Raw genomic sequence first — 12,994 nt, 5'->3', positions numbered from 1 at the left:
TTAGTTTTAGGAAAGGCACTGAGAACAGGGCACCTGTGCCATGGACACCTCCACCAGTGCTACCAACAGTTCCAGCCTCCACATCTCCCAGTTCATCTTGATGGGGCTCCCAGGCATTCACGAGTGGCAGCACTGGCTCTCCCTGCCCCTGGCTCTGCTCTACCTATTAGCTCTTGCTGCCAATATCCTCATATTCATCACCATCCAACATGAACCCACGCTACATGAGCCCATGTACCGTTTTCTGGGCATATTGGCACTTGGTGACCATCCCAGTGCCTGTGCTGGCTGCCCAAAGACTCTACTGCTCCAAGAATGAAATTGACCACTGCCTGTGCTCTAACATGGGGGTCATCAGCCTGGCTTGTGATGACATCACTGTGAACAAATTTTACCAACTATTCTCAGCATGGATCATACTTGGGAGCGATATGGCTCTTGTTTTTTCTTCCTATGCACTAATCCTTCACTCTGTGCTGAGGCTGAACTCAACCAAAGCAATGTCCAAGGCTCTGAGCACCTGCAGCTCCCACTTCATTCTCATCCTCTTCTTCTACTCAGGTATCATAGTGGTATCTGTCACACACCTTGTAAAAGAAAAGATTCCCCTTATCCCTGTACTCCTTAATGTGCTGCACAATGTTATCCCCCCTGCTCTCAACCCCATGGTCTATGCTCTCAGGATGGGAGAGCTCAGACTGGGTTTCCAGAGGATACATGGGTGGGTGAATTTTCCACCCACATCAGAAGTAACCTTAGCTTTATAAGGCCATACAGATGTTAATATGACAGAGGTTGTAGCTCTGAATAGGCCTAGATTGTAAAAAATTGGGGGAAAATACAATAACATCATGAAAACTGTCAGCCTCACTTATTGAAATAGACATTTAAAAAGTATAATTCAATTGTCTATTACTAAAAAAAAGAGTAAAAAAATGAAATATCTCTGACCATTGTTGCACCTAGAGATCAACACACTTATACACAGCTACCATACATTCAGATGTAATATATACATGGAAAATTTCATTTAATTGTGTGGTAAAGTGTTCTTCCTAGGAAATGAAAACAAAAAAAATGGCCTGAGAAAATGCTCTAGAAAAGTAGTTCCAAATAACCAATTAATTAAGTATAAATTAATTTTACCATTTGCACATCTCATAAAAATGCATACTTTTGATTACAAGGATCCTCAACCATGTTCATGTTGTACCTTCTCTGAGCCTAGTACACCTTTGTACATAATACCTGCTTAATAAACACTTCATTCATGATACAGTCAGTCAGGAGGCATAGGCTGCTGAATCCTATATAGCACAGAAAATGTCCTGGACCATGGTCTGAAGAGTGACCTCAGGAGGTTTGTATATGATTTCACCTTGGAGAACAACCTCTTAGAACCAGCGCTGGGACTGAAGCAACAACAGAAGCCATGAGCTCATACACTGATGGTGGGAACGTCAACTGGGGCAGCTCTTTTAGAAAAGAGCCCAACAGCTTCTCCAATGACTGAACAAGAGTCACCATAGAACCCAGCTATTCCACACTTATGTGCATACCCAAAAGAAATTGAAAACATATGGCCTCACAAAACCTTTTCCCCAAAATAATAAGACACATCATAATACCAAGAAATGAAAACAACCCAAAAGTGCATCACCTGTTGAATGGGCAAACAAAATGTGATATATCCATACAATGGAATAATAGTAGAAAAAAAGTAAAGAAGTAATTATGCTATCTGAAAGAAGACAGACAGCAAAAGACACATTTTATTATTCCATTTATATGAAATGTCCAAAATAAGCAAATCCATAGGACAGAAAGAAGATAAGTGGCTGCCATGGTTAAGGGAAAGGAAAAGTGGGGAACACCTGTTCAATAGGTATAGGGTTTCTTTTGAAGGTGGTGAAAATTTCTGTAATTAGAAGTGAGAGCTGCACAACATTGTGAAAGTACTGGAAGCCACTCTAAAATGGTTACAACACTGAATGTTATGTTATGTGAATTTCACCTCATTTTAAAAAAACACGCAACTTACTTCTTGCAATTTTTCTTCATTCTTTTCCTGCTAACCAAATTGAGCATCATTCCAGCTGACAAAGGCATTTACAGGGGCCAGATCCACTTTCACAGAGCAAGCCAAAAGGCATGAGTTGGTAACTGAGTCACAGTAAGTTGATTAACCAGCAAGACCCACACCTTTGACTACTCAACTTCCATATAGACCCTTTTATATACATTTTGAATTCTCATACAACAATGAAACAACCGAACTTTAAATGATAAAGCTATTCTTCATACAAAGGAAGAAATTTTCAATTTTTCCCAACAGTAACAAGATGCACAGTTCCAACATTGCTGGCTATATTACCTATTCCTCAAATTCAATCACAGTCCCATTGAATAATTCTGTCACCTAGAGACTAAATTATGAAGTTAATTTCTAATAATGTATATATAAAATAAAAATTGAAAGGAGAGAAAAGAAAGTGATTAGTATATAGAAATAAAATCTTGCATATAAAAAGCAAGTAGAAAATAATCAAAGCTACTAGTTTTAATGCCTATAAATGTTTACTAGTTCATAATTGATAAGTGCCATATATCTTCCAACTTTGTCAAAACTTGGTAGAATAACCAAAACCTTTATTCCTAAAGGGTCTGAATTCTCATTCATCCTGCTAAAGATTTAGAATCCTGCTGTGGATTTAGCATCTTTTTTCATTGGTATACTTTTCTATTAACCTTTAGTGTTGGGCATGGAAAGTACTAAGAGGTACCTCAGAGAATACCCTGCATTTCCAACACAGTCTACTTGCTTCCATTCTATAGATGCAACCTAATTTGCTCTTTGGTAATTAGAATTAATCACTCCAGGTAATATATTAATCTTTTCTTTTTTTGGATTTATGGTGTAAAGTAGTAAAACGCATCCCTTGATATGAGGATACATAAACAGAGAGCCCATTAAAATATTTTTTTCTAATCCTCTGATGATATTTGAAGTATTTGTTTTCATTACCAGAAATGCAAATCCAAATCTAGAATATGTGCCTATCCCATTTTTCAAGACATGTCAGTACCCTCCTGGGCCATGAAATCCACTGAGAGCGTCATGTCAGTCTGGATAGTGTTCCATCGTGGTCTCACGTCTCTGGTTAGCCCTGTTGACAAACAGAAATATTTTGAGTTTCAGAGGAAGTCAGTGGATTCAACTGAACACCATTTATTTGCTTATTGCCCATTATAGCATCATCAGAATAACCTCATAACCTCTCATCTCACATACCTAGGAAGACTCCCCCAGAAAATGGATTAGAGCATCCACCTGTTGATTCTAGTCACTTCGGAAGTCAGAAAAGGGCTTTTCTGATGAGCATAAATATGCTCCTCTTTAAATTATCCTTTTCCAAGTTCATAATATTCCACATTATTTTGCACACCATACTGAGACGCCTTTTATTATTTAGTCATCTGAGATCCATTTTTTATAACATCAGAAATTTATTGTGTGTAGTCAAAAAATAGATAAAATTACATCCTCTTATATTGTCATCATCATTTAGTTTCTCTAATGCCATGAAGAAACCCATGGAGCAGACCCACCCATCCTTTGGGTAAGTTGATTGTTGAAAACTATCACAGAGAATAATCTTTCCCAGAGCAGACTGACATTCTGTTAGAGAAAGTAATTTTAGGTATTTATAGATTTTCTAAGTTATCTTTTGATGTCAGCTGTAAAGAATAAGCCCATCTAAGAAATGTTTGCCCATGTTCTTCCTTTGGAAATCTATGCTATTCTCTCCATAGACTTTTTAGTGGCCTGAACAATACATTATTATTTCCAAATCCTTCTTGATTAAAAATTCACATTTTTTATCAATATGTAAATTTATTGTTACCAAACATAAGAATGTAAATTACTGTTCAGCCTGAACTACTTATTTTCCTGACCATGTTCTTTTACAGCCAAGAAGTAAATTTCCCAAATGTTCTGATAAATCTGTGATTTTATTTAGCTATAACTTGACAATAATTTATGACTCAACATACCCTTTTTTAATTTTATTTTATTGCTTAAAGTGTTACAAAAATGTAGTACATATGTTTCCTTTTTTCCCCATTGACCTTCACCCAGCCTCCTCTACCCCCCAGTACCTTTCATTTGGTCTATATGCTTATATGCATGCATACAAGTCCTTCAGTTGATCTCTTACCTCCCCCACTCCTAACCTCCTTAGCCTTCCCGCTGTAGTTTGACAGTCTGTTCAATGCTGCTCTGCCTCTGTATCTATTTTTGTTCATCAGTTTATAATGTTCTTTATTGTCCATAAATAAGTGAGATCATCCGGTATTTTTCTTTCATTGACTGATTTATTTCACTTAGCATAATATATCTTAATTTTAGCAAGCTGCAGCTCACCTTACATCATGTTAAAACCTAACCAACTTAATATTCTACTTAACAAAATTGTTGAAACACTAGGTATATTTGGTGTGGAAAAAAAAAAGATGTGTTTCACATATTGATCAAAAAAAATTAGGGAAACTCCAAAAATTAAAGGTAACTGTGATGGAATTATGAAAGAATAGATGCCAAAAGGTATAGGAGAAAGCACTAATACAAAAATAAGGTATATTCAGATAAGAAATGTCTGATACTAATAGAAACAGCAGGCTATGAAAAAAACAACCTGGGGATTAATGGGTAAGACAGCAGAAGTAGTCAGGCATGTCTATCCTCCTGCACATACATTCTTGGACCAAGAAGTGGGCTAAAAGTCAAGCAATAGTAGTAGGTGTGTCCAGAATATTGGAGATTGGGTCAGAAAACAGGGCAGTGATCAACATGGCTATAAACAACCATGCCCCATGAGCTTCAACGATAAATAAAGCTATTAGCACACCTCTTACCTCCCCTACAACCGATTGCATCAAACAAATACAACAGCATCCAGAGATTGCCTACTAGAAAGGAAATCAACTAACCAATGACCAAGATGGCTTGATCTAAGACAAATTTCTTCCTGACTATAAACCCCTGGCCTTTCTTTTCTTATAGCATTTGCTTCAGAAAACATGTAATTGTAAATTCATTCACTGCCCCTTTGTAGTGTATATAAATCATCTCCTATCTTCTTGCCAGTTATACACCCAGGAAATGTCTTTCTCAAGGACCTGGAAACTATCTCCTGAAATGTAAACATTGAAGGAGATACCCCACCTCTCTGTCTCTGTGGAGAGTAGGAGCCTAACTTCCTTGGGCGCCAATTAGCAAACACAGATGGCCTCATCACAGACAACAAGATGTGCAATCTCAGGAATAACTCAATGTGCTTGACACATCTCATTGATCACCCTCCTTCAGTATTTTTCCACAGCTCACCCCAGGGCTGAAACCCATTGTACATGACACCTTACTTCAGCCCAATCTGGCCTTTTGTTTCAATAGAACTGGGTATCCAGACTTGTCTGTGTTCTCTTCCCCATTGCTGGCAATAGTATCAGTATAAAATCAACTTCTGTTTGCCCATCCTGTGTAGTACAATTTTTCTTTAACACCAGATACAACCATCTATTTGAGCAAAACCAACATGAATAGTGGCATTGAAGTTAATAAGCCCAACTCACACCCAAAGAGATAGAATAAATTCAAAAAGTTCTTCTGGAAGTAACCTCTCTATGCCAACTCTCTACTTCAGGGTTTCAGGGTCACTCATCCTTTCAGGTCTAGAGGTAGTGACAAGTGCTATATTAGCCCTAGGTAACTGTACTATAACTTTGGAGCTTTTACTGATCACATCCTTATAAATAGGCTCTTTGTAAGTAATCCTTTCTCAAAGTATTCTAATTTGAGAAATAACCAGTGTCGGCAAGGTTGTAGAGAAAGGGATCTCTTGTGTACTGTTGGTGGAAATATAAGATGGTGCAACCACTATAAAAAACAGCATGAAGGTTCCTCAAAGAATTAAAAATAGAACTACCATATGACCCAGTGATTCCACTTCTGGGTATTTATCCAAAGAAAACAAAACACTAATTTGAAAAGACATATGCACCCTCATGCTCACTGCAGTATTATTTACAGTGAACAAGAAAACAACATAAGTATCCATCGATAGGTGAATGAATAAGGAAAATGTGAGATTTTATATATATACTAGAAGCCCATTGCACAAAGATTTACCTGGGACCCAGGCCTTTGGTCTGGCCGCAGAGGAGAAGCCAAGCCTCTTCAGTCTTCAGTCTTCAATCTTCAGTCTTCAGTCTTCACTCCACGCCTGCATATGCAAATTAATTGCCATCTTTGTTGGGTTAATTTGCATACTCATCTGATTGGCTGGTGGGCATAGCAGAGTGACACCAATTTGCATGTTTCTCTTTATTAGTGTAGATAAAATTCCACCATATGTATGTGGTGGAATATTATTCAACCATAAAAAATAATGAAATCTTGCCATTTGTAATAATATGGATGGACTTTGAAAGCATTGTGCTAAGTGAAATAAACCAGGCAGAGAAAGACAAATACCATATGATCTCACTTATATGTGGAATTTTTTTAAAAAACATGTTTATGGATACCGAGAATGGATTGGTGGTTGCCAGAGGCAGGGACAAGGATGGAAAGAAAGTCAAAAGGTACAATTTTTCAGTTATAAAATAAATAAGTCATGGCATGCACTGTACAGCACAGTGACTATAATAATACAGTTGATCCTTGAACAATGCAGTACTAGAACTGTGTGAGTCTACTTACACGTGGATTTTTTTCAATATATACAGTGTGCAATCTATATTCTGAGATTTTCCATCCACAGATTCAACCAATATGGATCACAGTGTTTTTGATCAACAGATGGGAATCTGTGGATGCAGGGGGTTGACTGTATACATTGTTTTATTCCATGTTATATAAGGCACTTGAGCATCACAGAGTTTTGCTATGGGGCTGTGGGGAGTCCTAGAACCAATCCACATGGATACTGAAGGACAAATGTTGTTAAGTTTTGAGGGAATCAAAAGTTATACGCAGATTTTCAACTTTGCTGGAGTTGGCACCCCTAATGTCAATGATATATTATGAAACAAGTTGACACCCATGTTGTTCAAGGGTCAACTGTATTGCATTGCATATTTGAAAGTTGCTGAGAGAGGGTAACTCTTAATAGTTGTCATCATAAGAAAAAAATGTTTATAACTATGTGTGGTGATGGATGTTAACTAGACTTAGTTGTGGATATCATTTGCAATATGTACAAATACTGAATCATGTTGTACACCTGAAACTAATATAACATTACATGTCAATTATAGCTCAATAAAAAGAATTTTTTAACTATTCTAATCTGAATGGGCCATCTGTTCTCTATTGGTATTCTAGCCACTACAATGCTCATTCAACTAGGCAGTGTGGAAGTCATTAGCAAGAGCAGTTTCAACATCCTGACAGGACAAATTCTAGATGGCATTGAAGTTAATAAGCCCAACTCAGTAAAAGTGCCATAGATTTAAAAGGTGAGGAAGGAAAGATAATATTGAAAATAACTCTTACAAGAGGATGGGTCTGTGAAAGGCAGAGCCTGAAGATATAGGAGTGAAACTCGGAAGTGCCATGGCAAGACCAAGGCAGACGTATGTGGAGTACAGGTAGTTTTTGAAGTTGGAAATTCTTGGAATCTATATATTAATATATTGAGGTGCATCATACCAAAAGAGGAAGACTGTTGACATAAGAAAAAGGTAGATAGTTCTGCTATATTACTTGATTTGAATGAACAAACATGTTCTAACGTCAATGATATATTATGAAACAATTTGAGCACAACTGAATTTCACATTTGCCTTTGTGCCCTTTTGTTCAGTAGAATGCAGAAAACTGCATCAAGCTCAAAACAAGCTGCATAGGAATACACAAAACACACACACACTCCAAATACTAATCGGCCACCTTCCTTCACTTCACAACTTAAAAATTTCAGGTAAATCTCCTTCTACCACTTCATAATAACTGACTAGCTGCAATCCCGCTGTGTTTCCACAGCAAATTGCATATCTTCTTCAAAGTAAAGTGTTATATGCATTGTAGTATTCGTGTTTTTCCTAATTATTTAACATTGTAAAGCTCCACTACTTGTTTATACTAGTTTTCTATCTTTTTTATGTGTCACTGACAAAGTTGTTGAATACTATTCCCCTAACTGCATTTTTCCATAAATCCTGAGGTTTTTCGTGTGGAGTGTTGCATAGCACAGTGACTTTTAAGAACCCATGTCATGTTATAACAGAACTGACTGTAGAGTGAATGGGGAGGAAACCAAGCTTAGATAGAGGGGGGAACACACCTTCATCTAATGTTTCAATCTGGCAGAGCTGTCCATCTGATTGGCCTGCCCCCTGGGACTAGGTTTGAATAGGACTAAGACAAGCGTCCAATGTCTTTCCTGCTGGAGTGATACAACAACCTGCCCTAGAGGTAGTTGGATGAGAAAAAAAAGTGATATAGGATGGGCCCAGAGAAGGTTAGTCCAAATGCCCATCAGTAAATGAGTGGATACAAAATATGTGGTACACTTACACAATGGGATACTATGTGTCTGTAAAAAGAAGGAGCTCTTACCCTATGCGACAAGATGGATAGATTTGAAGATTATTATGCTAAGCAAAGTAAGACTGTCAGAGAAAGACAAATACCATATGATTTCACTTATATGTGAAATACTAGAGGCTCAGTGCACAGCATTCATGCACTGGTGGAGAGGGGGGGGTCCCTCAGCCTGGCCTGCACCCTCTTGCAGTCCAGGACCCCTCAGAAGATGTCCGCCTGCCTCAGGAGATGTCCACCCAAGCTGGCAGTCAGGCATCCCCCGAGGCATCCTTAGCGCTGCCACAGAGGCAGGAGAGGCTCCTGCCACTGCTGCTGCACTGGCCAGCTGTGAGCCCTGTGGGAGTGCACTGACCACCAGGGAGAAGCTCTTGCATTGAGCATCTTCCCCCTGGTGGTCAGTGCGCATCATAGCAATCGGTCATTCCACCCTTCAGTCAATTTGCATATTTGCCTTTTATTATATAGGATAATGAACAAAATAAACTGATGAGCAAGGTAGAACCAGAGGCATGGATGCATGGAGCAGACTGGTAGATCTCAGAGGGAATGGAGGGAGGGAGGACTGAATCGGGGAAGATGAAGAGATTAGCCAAAGAATATATATAGCTCATGGACACAGACAATAGTGTGGTGAAGGCTGAGGGAAGGGGGTGTGGGCTTGGTAGAGGTGGATGAAAGTGGAGGGGGGTGAATGGGAGACATCTGTAATAGTGTCAACTATAAAAATACATACATAATAAAATTTAAATATATATATTTAAATTCATGTCCTGGGTGTGCTAATCAGTAAACATCTCAAATAAATCAAGCAACTGAGGGCAAAGGTATCTTCCCACTAAAGCATCACTATCCCAAATTAGCCTTTATTTAGTTCAGAAAGATGTACATGGAAATAGTGAAAGGAAATATAGAAAATATTTGAGAATTATATATTTAAGAGATTTGGGGGTGGGGGGGTGTTTACTAGCACTTAAGAAAAACCACATAGATGAGAAGCCTACTAGGTTATTAATAAACATATAATGCCAAAGAAACCAAGAACTCAGCTAAGAAAGTCTTTGACTAGTCAAGAGCTAATACAACTCTTGGATCCAAGCTTTCAGCACCAGGAAGTGGACTGAGAAAGCTGTGCTGTCGCCAAGAAGAACATATTCCCCAGAGCCCATTTTAGATATGGCCTAAGAAGGTAATGGAAAACAATAGGGACAGGACTGGAATCCCAGTATCACTCCAAATACTATCCAGATAACTATTTGGTTATTATCAATATGAGTAACAACCAATAACTTCTTGATGAGCAGTCCAGGAAGGAAGAAATTGAGAAACTCCCCCGGGGCTTCCAGCTTAATGAAGTCGATGGGATCCTCATGATCTAGTTCCCAAGGAAAGGAACAGGAACATGAAGAAGTGCTAGCATGAGTTCTATATCCTGGAGGAGATATTCAGTTGACAGATGAGTTTATGCATTTAAAACTCAAAAGAGCTCTAGCTCAGTAAATAGAGCTTCAGCTTGCAGCCAAAGGGTCCCCGGTTCAATTCCGGTCAGGGGCACATACCTTGGCTGCAGGCTCCTCCCCAGCTGGGGCCATGGTCAGGGCTCGTGCAGGAGGCAACCAATCGATGTGTTTTTCTTACATCGATGTTTCTCTCTGTCTTTCCCTTTCTTTCCACTATCCCTAAAAATTAATGAAAAAATATCCTCGGGTGAGGATTAACAAAAAATAAAAAACTCAAAAGAGTTCTAAGATGAAACGAGAGATGTGGGACTCATTGATATAGGTGGAGGTGGAAGAAATGAGTGTAGATGACCTTTGCTGGAAAAAAAAAAAAAAAAGAATGAGGGTCAAGAGTGTGAACTCCAAGAGCCTACTCTATTTTGCTAATCTGGCCATGAACAACATGCTATGATTCCTAATAATGTGGATGTTCAGAAGCCAGGTAGAAGAGAAAATCAAAAATAACCTATGTCCTCCTACTCTTATCTATTCCCTGGAGTTGAAAACACTGTAATGAGCAGCATATTTGCCTCCATGATACTTACACTGTCTTTGTGAGGACCTAGTTTACTAATCACTAGGTTTGTGGACACATTTAGCTGATCGTTTCAGTGCATGATAGAGATGCATGTTCTAACTTCAGGGAGGTAATGATGCTTTCATTCATTTCTCAAACATTTATCATGTACCAGATATTTTGTAATGTACTAAGAGTACAAATATTAATGGCACAAACTATTTTGGTTTCAAAGAGTTTACATAGTCAATTGAGGGTATAAATAAATAAATAACCCATTATGATTCATTACATATATTTGGAGATTTGTACAAGATACAATAGACATATAAAGATAAGAGTCTTGGATTGCCTAGAAAAATTTAGGAAACATTCCTCAGGGAAAACAATACTTGAAATTTGAAGAAAGAACAGGACTTTTCCAGATAGCTAAATGGCATGCATGCATGGCTGTTTTTCAAAACATCTGCCATTATAGAAGTGGATGGAGAGCTACTTGAGCCTGTACAAATAATAAATGCACATTTAGAGATAAAAACTGGAACCCTTTCAGATATTAAATATAAAATTATTTTTATCCATTCACACATAACTTACTTTATGTGCTGTTCAGCTGCCTGTGTTTCTGGAGTACATCTGGTCTACTAAGGATATCAAATGTTCATAATTAGAAGCATGAACACTTAGTTGTTATTTTGGGGTTGTGAGGGAGGAATATGAGAAAAGAAGAGGATAAAGGAAACAAAGAAACAGGGAAGGAGGCCAAGAGGAAGAGCCAGAAAAGAAAAGAAAAAGAGATAGAAGAGGATAGGATGATGAAGAAGAAGGAAGAGACTGAGGAAGAGAAGAAAAAGCCCTGTCAGGAAATCTCTATATTTTATACCTAGTTCCCTTGGCAAAGCTGGGAGTGGGGATTTATGGGAAGTCATCAGCCCAGAGGGGAAGCACAGCACCAAACCTTCATGTCAAAGAACCGGTTGGCTACACCCTCCCGGATCTGCTTAGTCTTCACACCATAGACAATGGGGTTGAGCATTGGTGGCACCACTATATAAAGATTGGCCAGCAGGATATGGACATGTCGAGGAATGTTATGTCCAAAGCGGTGGGTCAATAAAGTAAAGAAGGATGGAACATAAAACATGAGGATGACACAGAGATGGGAGCCACAAGTGCTGAGAGCCTTGTGCCGGGCATCCTGGGAAGGTAAACGAAACACTGCTCGGAGGATCAGTGAGTAAGACACAGTAATGAGGATTACATCCAAGATGACCATGACAATGGGCACTGAGAAGCCATACCAGATATTAACAGTGATGTCTGCACAGGCTAAGCGGGCCACTCCAATATGCTCACAGTAGGAATGAGGGATGATGTTGGTCCGGCAGAAGGGCAGACGCTTCAGCAAGAAAATCACTGGGAAGATGATGCAGAAGCTTCGGGTAACAATGGCCAGAGCAATTCTTCCCACAACAGGCCATGTTAGCACTGTTGAATAATGCAGAGGAGCACAGATGGCCACAAAGCGGTCAAAGGCCATAGCTAATAGGATGGCTGACTCCCCCACAAACATCACATGGACAAAGAAAACTTGGGTGACACAGGCATCAAAGGCAATGTCATGGGAATGGAACCAAAAGATGGCTAGGGCCTTGGGTACAGTAGTGGTGGACAGCAGGATGTCCGTGATGGCCAGCATGGAAAGGAAAAAGTACATGGGCTCATGAAGGTTAACGCTCTTGATGATGACCATTATCAGGATGCTGTTCCCCAGGACTGCCGTGATATACATGAGGCAGAGGGGTATGGACAGCCAGTTGTGATACGCCTCCAGCCCAGGGATGCCGAGTAGGACAAAAACTGCAGGGTGGAAGATGGTAAGGTTGGTGTGAGTCATGATGAACTTTAGGATCCTCTCTATAATGACTTAGAAGTTGATGGGTCTGCTGAATATAATAGGAACAGAAAGCATCTCTGAGTGTGTGCTGAGGTCACAAAAGACAGCATGGATTTCTAAACTGTGGGATTCTCCAGGGGAAAGTCCTTCCAGAGACTACTCACTTATAGGGATAACCTCTGGCCCTTTGTGCTTATTTGCACATAGAATGTCTTCATCAACCATGCTTCACCCTGCCTCCATTTGCACATAAAACGTCTTCATCAACCATGCTTCACCCTGCCCCCAAAGTCTGGGCCCACCCACTTTTCTGTCCTCATTCTGCATTTCCACACAAGCAGCATTTGCCCCCTTACCCATGCTATACTTTTCCTTCCAAGACTTCGCTCATTCTGTGTTTACAGGAATTTCCCTTCCCTTCCATTTCTGCTTATTCAAATTTTAAGACCAACCACTTTTTTAAATGGCCCATG

At 39.3% G+C, this 12,994-nt stretch overlaps 2 protein-coding genes across 2 annotated transcripts; one reads left to right on the top strand and one right to left on the bottom strand.

Annotated features, from left to right (window-relative positions):
- The first annotated feature begins 209 nt into the window (after nt 1-209).
- LOC107184136 (olfactory receptor 56B4-like) lies at nt 210-905 on the top strand. Its single transcript, XM_015568020.1, has one exon. The coding sequence runs from the start codon at nt 210-212 to the stop codon at nt 765-767; it is 558 nt and encodes a 185-aa protein (XP_015423506.1). The 3' UTR covers nt 768-905.
- Nucleotides 906-11,447: 10,542 nt separating this feature from the next.
- LOC102769825 (olfactory receptor 52B2) lies at nt 11,448-12,521 on the bottom strand. Its single transcript, XM_006770057.2, has one exon. The coding sequence runs from the start codon at nt 12,519-12,521 to the stop codon at nt 11,553-11,555; it is 969 nt and encodes a 322-aa protein (XP_006770120.1). The 3' UTR covers nt 11,448-11,552.
- Nucleotides 12,522-12,994: the final 473 nt, after the last annotated feature.

This window comes from Myotis davidii, unplaced genomic scaffold (genome assembly GCF_000327345.1).
Source record: "Myotis davidii unplaced genomic scaffold, ASM32734v1 scaffold484, whole genome shotgun sequence".
NCBI lineage: Eukaryota > Metazoa > Chordata > Mammalia > Chiroptera > Vespertilionidae > Myotis > Myotis davidii.
The sequence above is the reverse complement of the archived record's forward strand: the minus strand, read 5'-3'. Positions and strand labels throughout refer to the sequence as shown.

Bases quoted from the DNA above. Each gene is read 5' to 3' on its own strand.
- LOC102769825 (XM_006770057.2), bottom strand. From the start codon at position 12,521: ATGACTCACACCAACCTTACCATCTTCCACCCTGCAGTTTTTGTCCTA.
- LOC107184136 (XM_015568020.1), top strand. From the start codon at position 210: ATGAACCCACGCTACATGAGCCCATGTACCGTTTTCTGGGCATATTGG.